Consider the following 15,717-nt stretch of genomic DNA (forward strand, 5'->3'; position numbering starts at 1 on the left):
ATAAATAAACTTCTGGAGGCAAGTCGTTCTCACTGATTAATTGTTCTCGCTGTCAGGAAATTTTGGATTGGATCTCTCCTTGATTATCCCGAAAGGTGCTTTTTCAGGAGGCAACTGGACTTCCTTGGTTTTGTTTGAAGACGTTTGACTTCTCATCCAAGAAGCTTCTTCGACTCTTGTGTCCTCAGTGTCCCCTGAGCAGTCTGTGAAGCTTTCTTGGCTGCAGGATGTTTTCTGTCCTGTGACTTTTCACCGTTGAACACAGGAACAATCTGTGGGGTTGAGTCTGGGTTGTCTGCCTCTCAAAACTGAAGCACAAATAGTTCCTATAATCTGCAGTGTTTCTGGAAAAGAGCCTTGGTAGTACAGGGGTCTAAGGCACCCTGTTATTAAGCTGGTTATTAAGACCAGCTGCCTGCAATTACTGCAGGGTTCGAATCTCGCCAAGGCTCAAGGTTGACTCAGCCTTCCATCCTTTCTAAGGTAGGTGAAATGAGGACCCAGTTTGTGGGGGCAATAAGCTGACTTTGTATAAATATACAAAAGGATGAAGGCTATTGCTGAGCACATTGTAAGCCGCCCTGAGTCTTCGGAGAAGGGCGGCATATAAATCAAATTAAAAAAAAAAAAAAATCCATTCATATTCCCACCCCATTCAAAGAGTGTTCATCCCTAAGGGCAAGAATGCAAATGACCAGCTGTCTGCAAAGAGTATAAATCCTTCCATTCCCCACCATCCAGTCAGAGCTGAAGAAGCTTCTTGGATGAGAAGCGAAACATCTTCAAAGAAAAACCAGAAAGTTCCAGTTGCCTCTTGAAAAAGCACCCTTGGGACAACCATGACCTGGAATCTCCATAGACATCCTCCTTGATTAGTTTCCATCCATTGCTTCTTCTCCTGCCTTCAGGTGCTTTGGAGAATAGGTTGATCCCCCTCATCTTTGTGACAGCCTGTTTGATATTGGAACACTGCTATCATATCTTCCCTAGTCCTTCTTTTCATTAAACTAGCCATGCCCAATTCCTGCAACCGTTCTTCATATGGTTTAGCCTCCAGTCCCCTAATCATTTTTGTGGCTCTTCTCTACAGTTATGGTTAAAAAGACCTTCCAGGTTCTTATGGGTTGCTGAATAATGGAAAAATTTGCATCACATTCTTCTTTTTCTTAGCAGCTTTTTAAGCAGAGGCTACAGAGCCACCAGCTGACACGGTAATCAGAGGGAATTTCCAATGTAAGATGGGTTGAGCTCCGTAATTGTCTACTTCCTTTATTTTTCCTGTAAGATTTATGCTTGTCTTTTGAATCGAGCATCGGACGTTTGAAGAGTTGCTTAATTCCATGCCGGAAACCTTCTCTTGTGACAATGAGCAGGTCAACGGGAAATTTGCTCTCTGGTTTTTTTAGGATTTGTGCAAGGAGCACAAATCTGATCATTGTGAAAGAAATTGTGCTGAAACAAAAGAGTTTAAAATAGCTGTTGTGTGGATCAGGGATGGGTTCTACTTATCTTTACTACCGGTTCGCAATGGGCTCACACGCGGGCCTTGCTTCTGCGCATGCGCAGATCGCCAATGACGACATCCGGGGCAGTGGGCGGGGCCTCCCGCCAGTTTTACTACCGGGTCTTGCAAACCGGTCTGAACCAAGGGGCAACCCACCACTGGTGTGGATGATCTTGGCAAATCTTGTCCTCACGGTTCTGGTGAATTCAGGTTTTTCAGAAAGTATTTCGGAAAAAAAATCCCAAATCCTGCCAGCAGAGCAACTTTGGATGTGAACAGAGGTGATACTCTTAATAATTCCTCCATTGATCACAACCAGGGGTGGCTTTCACAAATTATCAAGCATCTATCTTTTCACATGTTAAAGCTGCAAAATTACTTGATTTGTCTGAATAACAGAGTTGGCACGGACCTTGGAGGACTTCTGCTCCGATCCCCCCATTCAGGCAGGAAACCCTATCCCATTTTGGACAAATAGTTGCCTAATCTCTTCTTAAAAACCTCCAGTGTTGGAGCAATCACAACAAATTGTTGTTTCACAAATCGTTGCCACCGGTTCACTACATGCACACTTGCTTCGCTCGCTCGCATGCGCCTTCCATGCATACGCCCAGCCTTCTGCACGCATGCATGCGCCCAGTCTCGAAACGTGGCTAATTAGGATGGCATTATGTCCGGGCGGGTGGGCAGGTCCACAGTCGCTGCTACCGGCTCGCCCGAACCGGCTGAATGCCACCTCTGATCACAACCGAAAGCCAGCGAGGGTTGAATTTCCTCACGAAGAGGAGGTGGCACAAGAAACTGGAAACGTCAAAGCTGAGGTTCTATAGTTCTTCTGATGATACAGTAGTATGTTCTTCTCTCAACAGTGAGCGTGATACTTTCGAACATGAATTTTCAGAGCTCCGAAGAAAATACGAAATACTCGAAGTTTCCCACAAGGCCATAACTGTTGAAAGGAATGACATATCCAAAGAGGTGAGAGGTTCAGAGCTCATTTAGCATTTCTTTAAATGCTCAACCATGCCAAAGGTGGCAACAGAAGACTTTTATTTATCTGTGTGGGTTTTTTTTTTTTTAAAAAAAATACCCATGCAGATTGTTTATTACAGTTGTATTTTGGAGTAAAGGAAGCCCTGAACTTACAACTTACAGTTCGTTTAGTTCAAAGTTACAGAGGCATTGAAAAAAGTGACTTTTTTCACTCTTACGACTGTTGCAGCCTCCCCCACGGTCACATGAACAAAATTCAGGCCCTTGGCAACTGGTTCATATTTATGACGGTTGCAGCATCCCGGGGTTCATCTCAGGGGTGAAATGTAAAATTTGTTACTACTAGTTCTGTGGGCGTGGCTTGGTGGGGGGGGGGTAATGTGGGTGGGCGTGGCCAACTTTTATTTTTTAACTTTTCAAAGCATTTTTTCTAATGCTTTGAAAAGCCTCTACTGATCAGGCAACTCAGCTGGGATCGTCAGAGACTTTTCAAAGCATTTTTTTTACCACCTCTTTGGCCGAAGAGGTTGTAGAAAAAAATGCTTTGAAAAGCCTCTGACGATCCCAGCTGAGCCACCCGATCATCAGAGGCTTTTTTATTTTTACTTTTAAAAGCATTTTTTCATTGGAAGAGGTTGTAGAAAAAATGCTTTTAAAAGTTAAAAAAAAAAAGCCTTTGATGATTGTGTGGCTCAGCTAGGCATGGTGGGGGGGGGGGGGGCGGGGACGCAGGGATTTTTGCTACTGGTTGTCCGAACCACCCGCTGCCATCGCTACCGGATCGGGCGATCCAGTCGGAACCGGGAGCGTTTCACCCGTGGTTCATCTGATCCCCTTTGGCGACTCTTCGGACAAGCAAAGTCAACGGGGAAGCCAGATTCACTTAACAACGGTGTTACTCACTTAAGAAACTGCAGTGGTTCACTTAACAACCATGGCAGGACAGATCGTGAATTGGGGCCAAGCTCACTTAACAACTGTGTTAAGGATATTGTTGTTGTGTTACCAACCAGCAGAGTGTGGAGCACAGAGAAACGTTGCTGAGAGCAATGAATAAGAGATGTGCTGGTTTATCGAAAGTTTACTTTATAGTGAAAAAACAATCTCATAGTCTTTAAATCAATCCAAGTCTTTGCCAGTTAAATCAGTCCAGTGATACAAAAATCTTCTTACCACACAAACAGTAGTTGGTTAGAATAACAAACTCACTCTGGTTCACAAACCACGATGGTAGCAGATCCATCCAACGATGATAGCACAATGATAGCAACTCCACACACAATGGTAGCTTATCATCAACTGAATACTTTACAGTACCTTTCTTAAATACGTTCACAACCAGTGATTATCTAATTACAGCATGACTCAGCATTACAATGAATCAGCAGGAAAACTTTAAAGTCACATAATACATATTCATATTAAAGTCGCAGAACACATATATTGCCTGGACACCTTGTTAGGCTCAAACCATATCCTAACAAACTGTCTCGCTTAGCAGCAGAAATGTTAGACTCAATTGTAATCATAAATCTCTGGCTATCTGTATAACTCGAGGCACCCATGTGGTTAGCCCTCCATGGAAGGCTGTGCTGTTGTCACATTGGAATTTGTCAATTTGTCCCCTCCCCTCTCTGTCCATCTCTTTCCTCTGAAAGCTCTAATAAAAGCTGACTCACCAGCTGATTATCCCATTTTCATGCATCGTTGCGCCGACATTCCTCAGTTCTGGGACCTTCACTCCTTCGATTTGTCCTACTGAGTGCTTGTCAAATATTTATCTCCCTCTGCAGTATGGTTCCGCCCCCTCCTTCTGCGCATGCTCAGTCTTTTTCACTCAGTCGACTCAACAGGTCTAGAGTGCTTTTTGTTCTACAGATAATCTATCTAATTCATTATTATTATTATTATTATAAATTATTAGAGGGCTGCATTAATGGCATGTCTCGACAGCATTACAATTGCCTTAAAAAAATAATAATAATAATAATAATAGCACTCCCTAGGAGTGAAAAGGATGGATACGTTTCATAGATGTCAATCATATATTTATAAATTATTGTTTAAAGGATAGTCCCTGACTTGCAACTTGCAACGGTTAGTGACCATTTGAAGTTATGCTGGCACTGAAAAAAATGACTGTTTTTCATGCTTAGGACCATGGCAGCATTCCCATGGTCACGTGCTTAAAATTGAGGTGCTTAGTAACCGATTCACATTTATGACGGTTGCCTTGTCCCGAGATAATGTGATCCCCTCTCCCAACCTTCTGATGGGCAAAGTCAACGGAGAAGCCAGATTCACTTAACAATCGAGTTTCTAACATTAACAACTGTGGTGATTCATTTAACAGCTGTGTCTAGGAAGGTCACAAAACGGGACAAAACGCAGTTAGCAAATGTCTCACTTAGCAACATAAATTGTGGTTGTAAGTCCTTGACCGGTAAGGAATTAAAAGAGTGATTAGGTCCACCTGTAAAGGAAAGGAAAAACAATTGCCCGGAAACTTGTATCATAAACTAATAAGTCATCCAAATTTGACATGATTTCTCGAACCATGTCTTTTTTCTTCCCCTGTTGACAAAATAAAGAATTTAATTTAGATGTGGCCAAGCCACTGCTGCATATCACATGCAGAGGTAGCCTTCCAGTGTCGTGCAATGATTATTTGGGCTCCCTTCAACCATTCATCAAATGTCCTGAATTCTGAATTTCTGAATCTTGGAGATGCAGGGCCTTTGATAAGCAACAGTCACAATTAGGCCATGATGCCACTGGGTTTGGTTTGGAATGGAATGGAATGGAATGGAATGGAATGAATTTATTTATTGATTAGCCCTTGGGCCATATCAAAGTGCAGAGTTCCAGAAACAAATCATTACAAAAGTTTGGTAAAACAATTTAAATGAAATTGGAATAACACACGATTAAAAATGCAATTAGAATAAAATGGAATGGAATGGAATGGAATGGAATGGAGGAGAGAAAGAATAGAATAGAGACAGAATAGAGTGGAGTGGAGTGGACTGGGTGCTGGAGAAGACTCCTGAGAGTCCCTTGGACTACAAGGCGATCAAACCGGTCAGTGCTAGAGAAGATCAACCCTGACTGCTCTTTAGAAGGCCAGATCCTGAAGATGAAACTCAGATACTTTGGCCACTTAATGAGAAGGAAGGACTCCCTGGAGAAGAGCCTAATGCTGGGAAAAATTGAGGGCAAAAGAAGAAGGGGACGACAGAGAACGAGGTGGCTGGATGGAGTCACTGAAGCATAGGCGTGAGCTTAAATGGACTCCAGAGGATGGTAGAGGACAGGAAGGCCTGGAGGAACATTGTCCATGGGGTTATGATGGGTCGGACACGACTTCGCAACTAACAACAACAAGAATAGAGTAGAATAGAGTAGAATAGAATAGAATAGAGTAGAGTAGAGTAGAGTAGAGTAGAGTAGAATAGAATAGAATAGAATAGAATAGAATAGAATAGAATAGAATAGAATAGAATAGAATAGATTTATTGTCCCTTTGAATGTACACTATTCGGCATACATTAAAATGTAATTTCGTTGCATACAGCTCTCAAAGGGTCACCACCTCCAATATGCACTGCATAAACATGACAAAATAAATAAATAAATAAATAAATAAATAAATAATAAATAAATAAATACAAAGATTACGCATATACTCACCTATATTATATATGACACAGAGAAGCAACACAGTCTAGTTCGGATGTATACATGTACATGGCGAGAAAACGAACCTTGTGTAGTTTACCAGACGCATGGCCTAGGGAACAAAGCTGTTAGAGATTCTGGTAGTCCTAACCAGAAATACTTCGTAACCTCCTCCCAGAGGGGAGCAACAGAAAGAGACCATAAAGTGGGCGTTGTGGGGTCGCCGACAATGCTTTGAGCACGAAGTACAAATGGGGGAGTTAGCAGGACAGGCTGACGAGCACAAATTTCCATGTTCCCATTATTGCCGTTGGCACTGTGTTGTAATCCAGAATAAACAAGAGTCAGTTTTCACATCAACTGCATTTGAAACTCAAAAACAACCCAACTGCATTTAAAAGCAACAACGACAACAGCGATCGACTACTGGTTTATGGGAACAGGATATCTAATGTGTGGTATTTTTCCTGTGGTTTTTTTTTCAACGGAAAGGCTACCGCTTTGCAACAGTCCGTGACTTTGCTGCAAAAGGACAAGGACTACCTCAACCGACAGAACATGGAGCTCAGCGTCCGTTGTGCTCACGAAGAAGACCGTCTCGAAAGGCTTCACATGCAGCTAGAAGACACCAAAAAAGCCAGAGAAGAAATGTATGAGAAATATGTCACGTCCAGGTAAGCCGTTTTATTCATCCTTTCGACACCGAGAGATCCTCGGTTCCTTCTGAAGGTCTGTGGAGATTCTCGGTCATCCAGGTCATAGTTGTCTCAAAAGTGTACCCCCACCCTCAAAAGGCAACTAGACTTTGGTGGGGGGTTTTTTCTTTGAGGAATAATAATAATAATAATAATTTTATTTCTATACCGTCCTTCTCCCGAAGGACTCAGGGCGGTGTACAGCCTGATTAAAAGCACAAAGACAGACAAAATTTAAAAATAATTAAAATTATTAAATAATTGGCTCAATTATAAAACCCCCAAATTTAAAATGCCACATTTAAAACCAATTAAAATCTTTACATTGATAGCCTGGCCTGACGGAACAACAAGGTTTTGAGGGCACAGCAAAATACACGGAGGTCGGAGATCTTACGCATTTCTGGGGGCAGCTCATTCCAAAGGGCAGGGGCTCCCACAGAGAAGGCCCTCCCCCTGGGTGTCGCCAGCCGACATAATTTGGCCGATGGCACCCTGAGGAGACCCTCTCTGTGGGAGCAGACTGGCCGGTGGGAGGCTACTGGTGGCAGAAGACGGTCTCGAAGGTATCCAGGTCCAATGAAGGAAGAAGAATAAAAGAACACAATCAGTTGTGATGGGGGGGGGAGGGGGAAACTGTCATTACCTAGCCTTCCATTTCCCACCTCCAACCATCACAACTGATGAAGTTTTTTTGGATGAGAAATGAAACATTTGAGAAGAGTAGGGTAGGGATGAGAAGAGAAGAGAAGAAAAGAGAAGAGAAGAGAAGAGAAGAGAAGAGAAGAGAGCTGGAAGGGACCTTGGAGGTCGTCTAGTCCAGAGCCCTGCTCAAGCAGGAAAGCCTATACCATCTCAGACAAGTGACTGTCCAGTCTCGTCTTAAAAACCTCCAGTGATGGAGCACCTACGATTTTTGGAGGCAAGCTGTTCCACTGGTTAATTGTCCTCACTGTTTAGAAGCTTCTCCTTAATTCCAGGTTGCTTCTTTCTTTGATTAGTTTCCAACCATTATTTCTTCTCCTGCCCTCTGGTGCTTTGGAGAATAATTTGACCCCCTCCTCTTTGTGGCAGCCCCTCAAATACTGAAATACTGCTATCATGTCACCCCTAGTTCTTCTTTTCTTTAGACTAGCCAGACCCAAAACCTGCAGCCTTTCTTCATATCAGGGTGGGTTCTAAAATTGTTTACTACCAGTTCTCTGGGCGTGGTTTGAGGGTCATGTGACAATTCTGTAGGATTTAGCAGAGGTACTGATCTATCAGGCTTTTAACTGCTTGCAGAGCTGTACCGGTCTACCCATTTATTTTTGCAGGCACTGATCTACTCATGTATTTTTGCAGGCACTGGTCTACCCATTTATTTTTGCAGGCACTGATCTACTCATGTATTTTTGCAGGCACTGGTCTATCCATTTATTTTTGCAGGCACCGGTCTACTCATTTGTTTTCTTTTAACACTGATCAGTTTTAGGGCGGCCCTTTGAAGCCCCGCGGCAAGAGTTTAAACAGTTTTTTTCCCTCTAGTCATCAGCTGGGACTCAGGAGGCAGCAATAGATTGGGGGTGGGGCGAAATAAAAGGTAAGAATAACGCGTGGGGTGGGGCGGGCGGGGGGGGGCAGAACCGGTTCGGTGACGTCATATCGTCACCGCTACCGGCTCGGCAGAACCGGGCCGAACCCACCACTGCTTCATATGGTTTAGTCTCCAGGCCTTTGATTATCTTAGCCTTTCTTCTTCCTCAAGGAATAAAACAGTCCGGTTGCCTTTTGAGGGGAAAAAAAGCACTTTTGAGGTTCCACCAGAATGTTTTCAAAGAATCCTTGCTCGTTCCTTTGCACCCAAGAGTTTGCAGCTATAATTCTTAAAACATGGTGGATTACGGTAATCCACCTACAGGAGGTTGGGAAAACTGAGTTAAGAGAAAAGAATGGCAATTGTTGTTATTGATTATTCAAAGATAATGGAGATGTGTGTAAATTACGATTAGTTTCTAACCAGATTTCCCTTGGGTTGCCTTTTTTTAATGCAAAAGAACCGACTGATGTCATAACTGTTTTTCTATTATTTTGCAAGAGGAAGGACACATGCAGGGATTAAGCCTGTTAATTAAATTGGAACTTATTATCCAAGGTAGTTAACTGTCAGGTCTTAAAAAGTGGATAATGTAACCAAACCTGATTTTTTTAAAAAAAATAGAATTTAAAATGCACTGAGTCTGTGATTTCTTTACTTCAGGGGTAGCGAACCATTATAGGATTATCTACAGTGTTAAGCAATGCTATCAGCATTGATATTCATTTATCTGAGAAGGAGTGAGTGTGTGTGTGGAATTTAAGTAGTAATAGTAATGTTGCAACAACCTAGAAAGAAATGCCTTTTTTTTTTTTAAGGAAACTCCTCAGTTCTTCTGCCATTTTAATTCTTCTTAAACTCAGCCGGCTGATGTCATTTCAGTAAGAAGAGAAGCAAAGCACATTTATTTATTCCTTTATTTGCTTAAAAGATTTATACGGCTGTCCATCTTGCAGAACACAACTCTGGGTGGCAAAACACAGCGATCAAATTGCAAGCAAAACAAAAAAAACAAAAAATCTAAAACGAGACAAAAAAAAAAATTGGAACAAAATACATACGTGGTTAGAAAAAAAATCATAAAGCAACATATTGAATTTAGACCAGGATTATTCCTGTTGGGTATATTACCACAACTGTTTAATAAAGGGAATACATATCTAATCTTACATGTGTTAACAGCAGCAAGAATAGTGTTTGCACACCAATGAAAAAATGATGAAGTCTGACAAATGGAAGTGTAATAAAAAAAAAAATTAGAATGTGCAGAGATAGACAGATTAACATTAAAAATCAAGGAGGAGGAAGAAACATTACTTTTTAACATGGGATTTGTTTTTCCAATGGCTAACTAACAGAAACAGGTTAGAAACTAAAAAGATTAAAAGAATGATTAATAATATAAGTTTTTCTAGTATGGAAAAGCTAATGCCAATATTACTATGTGAACATTATTAATGATATGCATATTATGATGACTACTTTGTTTATTATCTTTTGGTTATTCAAAAGGAATTGTACTCGGAAAATACACTGTTTATATCAATATTGAGGTTTTTTATGTTTATTAAAAAATATATCAATATATTTTTAAAAAAACCCAAAACAACCATCTCAACCATTCAGCAAGTTTTATCAAAGTCAGAAAAGGTTATTCATAAATTTTGACATGTTTTATCTTAACGTTTTAAAAATCATTTTGTAAGGGATCACTACAAAACGGAGTACGAAAACAAACTGCATGAGGAACTGGAACAGTTAAGGCAGAAAACGTCCCAAGAGATAGATCAGCTTCGAACAGCTACAAAGGAAATGTATGAGCGGGAAAACAGGTTGGTAAAAAGATATTTTTAGACATCAGAGTCCATACCGACTATTGCCTGCATCTTTATTCTAGTCTGGCAGGATGGGCTATTCCTCAGCCAGGAAACCAAGTACCCTTCTTCTTCTGCTTCTCTCTTTCTCTCTCTCTCTCTCTCTCTTTTTTTTTCTTCTTCTTTTTCTTCTCAACCCCCTAACTTGAGGGAGAAGACCAGGAAGAGACCTGGTTGCCTAGGAGCACAAACAAGTAAAAAGTCCAGGAACAGCAGCAGCAGCAGGAATCAGAGGCCCAAGAAAGGGAATTTTGTGATCCAGAGGGAGGGAGAAAATCAGAATAGAGCTGGAAGGGACCTCAGAGGTCTTCTAGTCCAACCCCCCCCCCCCCCCCCGCTCAAGCAAGAGAACCTATACCATTTCAGATAAGTGACTGTCTAGACCAGGGGTCTGCAACCTTAAATACTCAAAGAGCCATTTGGACCTGTTTCCCATAGAAAAGAAAACACCGGGAACCACAAAACCTGGATGGGCGTGGTGTCACTCACTTCCACTAGTCACATGACCCACCATTAGCTCTGCCATTAGGGCAGAGAACCAGTTGTTAAAAAACACAGAGAACCACAAATTCTTTTTGATACATCTCTCTCTCCCCTTCCTTCCTCCCTCCCTCCCTCTTCCCCCCCTCCTCCATCTCTGTATTTCTCTCTATCTCTCTCTCTCCTCCTCTCTCTCTATCTCTCTGTCTCTGCCCTGGCCACTTCTCCATCTCCCACCGTCACCCTTATCTTCTCGGGCCAGGCGAGGAATGGCTGGGAAGGGAGGGGCCGGTGAGGAGCCCCTCGGTGTGAGTGATGTCGAGTTGGCCACACCCACCTAGTCATGCCCCCAACAAGCCACGCCCACAGAACTGGTAGGGGAATTTTTTTAATTTCACCCCTGCTTAGAGGTTGTGCAAGGTTGCAGGCCGGCCTCCAACATTTGCTCCAGCATATGGAAGAGCATCAAAGCTATGACTCCGCCACGCTTTTCCCCAGAAGAGAAGGCTGCCTGCCATGACGGCAGCAAGTGGATTTGAATTGTTACTTTGATTTTTATCCAGATTGATTTTTTTTTTTTTTTTTTTTTTTGTGATTGGCTACGGTATCGTTGAACTGGCCACGATACTTTAGCTCATCTCAATACGTGTGTCTTCACAGTGATTGTGATTATAAAGCAATAGCAATTCCTAGTGAAGGAACTCGGCTCTTGAAGCTGCTGCAGCGAGGAACTAACTTCCGTAAGAAAATAAGAGCGAGCGGGAGAGAGCTGCACGGAACGGCAATAAAAAGTGTTTGGAGTTTGTTCCCTCGATTAACCGTTCCAGTGGGTAATTTATTGAGAAACTCTGAAAGTGTAGATATGGTACACACTCTCAGTTTGGAATGGCAGATTTTGAATTTGGGCAATTTAAGAGTACACTATTTAAGAGCTTTTGCACGCTCTTACACATGTACACACATGTTGGATACTTCGTCTAACCACCAACCTTTCCTTGCTTTGTAAAGATTTCAAAATATTCTTCCTTGGCCTTCTTTTCAAAGCAAGAAATCTTGCTTTAACTTACTCAGACGGAAAAAGAGGTAGCTGTGACCCCTTCCGGCTCTGAGTTTCTATGTATCGTACTGAGGAATAGCAATAGCACTTAGACTTATATACCGCTTCACAGTGCTTCACATCCCTTTTTAAACGGTTTAGAGTCAGCATATTGCCTCCAACAATCTGGATCCTCATTTTAATGACTTCGGAAAGATGGAAAGCTGAGTCAACCTTGAGGCCGGTCAGAATCGAACTGCTGGCATTTGGCAGAATTCGCCTGCAATATTGCATTCTAACCACTGCGCCACCACGGCTCTTTGATGTTCCACATGCAGCCTTGGAGCATTGGTGGAAGAGCTGCCACCATAGAACAAACACCGTTGGGGACATCTCTCCATTGCATTTATAGCCCTAAAGTCTGATTTGTTGTCGCTGGCACCTCCTTGCCACAGGTCTATTGTCATAAAATGCAGTGAAAATCTAAAACGGGCCTTAATAAGTTCCACGTGCCTCCCTGATCAAAAGCACGTGACTAAAAAGCAAATAGAGAGAGAGAGTAACTAAATATTTTCTTCTTTTATATGAAGAACTCCAGACAGAGAGAGCTCCGGTTTTGGAGTTTCCCTTTTGAGTGGTTGAGAGAACTTTGCGTCTGCTGTGATTCTGCCAAATGATCAGACTCTTCAAACCAGCCCAGTCTAGGCTGAGATCCTTCCAAATCCGACGCACCCCTCTTCTTTTCTTCAAACATAGTTTTTCATAGAGAAATTGAAAGTAGAGATAAAGAATTCTTTTACTCGCATCTCAGATACTTGTGGTAGAATTCCACGGCTACCAAACCCACAATTATTTAGTTGTTATTTTCTAGCAATCCTTTTCCAAACGTTTTGTTTTTCACAGTGAAGGAAGCCTTAAAATGCCAGAATATAGGACTTCATTAAAGAAAGACTGCCATAATAACGAATCCCGCTGATCGGGTCACAAGTTATTAAAATGCAAACCTAAAAAAAATTGTGCAGAGAAGCAGTGCAAAAAACGCAGCTTCGTGCATCGGCTGGATGTGCGCGAACACGACAGAAATGCCAAGATTTAAAATGATTTCAGGCAGGTGAAGAACTAAAATAGGCAAGAAAGCATTACTTATTATTTACCTTTCTCTTCTCCGCCGCCTTCACCAGTCAGCAAAATTATGCCAACCACTAATTGCATCATGGAGATTAACAAATTTTTGGCTTCCCGTGTTCCGACTTGTATTGCATTACATAAAACAAGCTCAAGGTCTGTTTCTTTTAGGGAGCTTTGACAGATATAAAAATGTTTGCAGGCAGTATGGCTAAGAATATTGTTCTGGAAATGTTTGGCAGAAATCCTGTTCCTCCTCATCTCGAAATGATGTGATGACTTGGCTGCCAAATCTTGAATGTGGATGATTTAAAAGTACGTTTCAGAATCTTAAAAACAATGCTTTATTTTTATCCTTGTTGGGACAGAAGGGGTGTGGTGAGTGGGTGAATCATTCACGCTTCCCCTGTGTTTTTGTCCTCGAGCTTATGTGCTTTCTGGTCTGTATCCCTTCATCCTTTTGTGTGTTTTAAACTTGCACCATGTTACAACACTTGCATCCGTAACTTCTAAGTTTCCCTTGCTGTCTTCCCCAGCATGTGATCTTCCTTCTGCCCGCCCAACTCTCCAGAACTGTCACATCAACTGCAGGACTAACAGAATAATAGTGTTGGAAGGGACCTTGGAGGTCTTCTAGTCCAACCCCCTGCTCAGGCAGGGAACCCTATACCATTTCAGATAAATTATTGTCCAATCTCTTCTTAAAAACTTCCAGTGTTGGAGAACCCACAACTTCTGGAGGCAAGTTGTTCCACTGATTAATAATAATAATAATAATAATAATAATTACAATAATAATTCACAATTATTATTATTATTATTATTATTATTATTATTATTATTATTATTATTATTATTATTATTATTATTTCAATTTATATACCGCCCTTCTCCTATTGGACTCAGAGTGGTGCACAGCCAAGATAAAAAACATACCAATACAAAATTTAAAATCAATTAAAAGAATTATACAGTTTTGGCCCACAATTTAAAACAATCCAATTAAAACCCAATTTACACTTAAAAAGCTAAAAAGAGCTAAAAGGGGGGGGGGGGGGTTTCACGCCAGCCCTGCTTGATGGAAAAGAAAAGTTTTTAGGGCACGGCAAAAGGCCCGGAGATCTGGTATCCTTCGTATCTCCGGGGTCAAATCGTTCCAGAGGGCAGGAGCTGCCACAGAGAAGGCCCTCCCCTTGGGGGTCACCAGCCGACATTGCCTAGCTGATGGCACCCTGAGGAGTCCCTCTCTGTGGGAGCGTACTGGTCGGTGGGAGGCTATCTGTGGCAGAAGGCGGTCTCGCAAATACCCAGGTCCGATGCCATGGAGCGCTTTAAAGGTGGTAATCAACACCTTGAAGCGCACCCGGAAGACCACTGGAAGCCAATGCAGCTCACACGGGAGAGGCCTCACATGGGAGCGCCCTCTTGCTCCCATAATCCCCTGCGCGGCCGCATTCCTGACAGAACGGAAATTTCTCCTTAGTTCTAGGTTGCTTTTCTCCTTGATTAGTTTCCACCCATTGCTTCTCATCCTACCCTCAGGTGCTTTGGAGAATAGCTTGACTCCCTCTTCTTTGGGGCAGCCCCTGAGATATCGGAACACTGCTATCATGTCTCCCCTAGTCCTTTTCATTAAACTAGACGTACCCAATTCCAGCAACCGTTCTTTACATGTTTATATGTACAAAGTAGACTAGACCTGTGATGGCGAACCTATGGCACGCATGCCAGAAGTGGCACGCAGAGCCATCTGCCTGGGCACACCAGCCACTGCCAGTTGCTCTTCCGGATTCCAGCACGTACATGCGCGCCGGCCAGATGGTCCTCGTGCGCGTATGCGTACCAGAAATCGGAAGACCAGGTGACCATCGCGCATGCGCACATTGGAAACCGGAAGCTCATCTTCCTGGCACACACATGCGCACCGGGGAACTGGTCTTCCGGTTTCTGACGCTCCTGCATGTGCGCATCAGGGAGCTGCTCTTCCGGTTTCTGGTGCTCCCTCCCCCGGCACGCTCCCATTTCGGCATTCGTTGCTGGACTAAGAAATCAACTCTGTATAACCCAGGCATCCGTTTTGTTCTGTTTTTGTTGTTGTGACAACCAGAGGGCAGAACTTTGCAAGTCTCAATGTGCTTCCCACTTTATCTCTGTGTGAACGAGGGAGGGGCTTGTCTGAGACGTTTTCTCAGGTTGTTTCCTTGGCCCAGTCTCAAGCACCTTTAATTGTCTAATTGTTGCTTGTCTTTTCCTCCTGTCCTTTAAGGCAGCAGTCAGCAACTGGTGGTCTGTGGACTACTGGTGGTCCGTGAGAATATTTTGGTGGTCCGCAGAAAAATTATTTGCATTTTTTATATTGCACTAAATTAGGGCTCGTCACTACAACCCCTGGGCCGGATACGTGCAATGAACGTTTGTGTTGCTGCAGAGAGTCTCCCCTTTCGGGGTCTTTTTTTGTGGGTTGGAGGGGGGAGAAATTCCGACTCGGGGTCTGCTTCAGCCTCTTGGTGCGGGGATTTGGGCGAAGGCTGGAGAGAAGCACCGCTGGTGGCAAATAGCCAGAGGGCCTTGTTCCAGTGGGACTGCATCATGGTCTGGAACTGGCTGACCACCTCAGCCCGCTGAGCCTCCAGGCGCCGGTACCTGGCCTTGCACTCCTGCAGGTGTCCCCTCTGCTTGGAAAGCCTATGCTCCTAGTCCTCAGTGAGGTACTTCTGCTGAGCCTCCTTCTTGGTCAGATCCAATTTGAACTGAGC

At 43.0% G+C, this 15,717-nt stretch overlaps 1 protein-coding gene across 1 annotated transcript in view; it reads left to right on the forward strand.

Moving 5' to 3' along the window:
• Window positions 1-15,717, forward strand: part of PIBF1 (progesterone immunomodulatory binding factor 1) — a 100,578-nt gene that overhangs the window by 14,631 nt on the left and 70,230 nt on the right. Inside the window, exons 7-9 of the mRNA XM_070942831.1 lie at window positions 2,374-2,482; window positions 6,668-6,849; window positions 10,153-10,278. Of these exons, the coding sequence (XP_070798932.1) occupies window positions 2,374-2,482; window positions 6,668-6,849; window positions 10,153-10,278 (417 nt within the window). The remainder of the gene's footprint in view (window positions 1-2,373; window positions 2,483-6,667; window positions 6,850-10,152; window positions 10,279-15,717) is intronic.

The sequence above is a fragment of the Pituophis catenifer genome, unplaced genomic scaffold, assembly GCF_029215685.1.
Source record: "Pituophis catenifer annectens isolate HBS135680 unplaced genomic scaffold, rPitCat1.0.hap2 SCAF_4, whole genome shotgun sequence".
Taxonomy (NCBI): Eukaryota; Metazoa; Chordata; class Lepidosauria; order Squamata; family Colubridae; genus Pituophis; species Pituophis catenifer.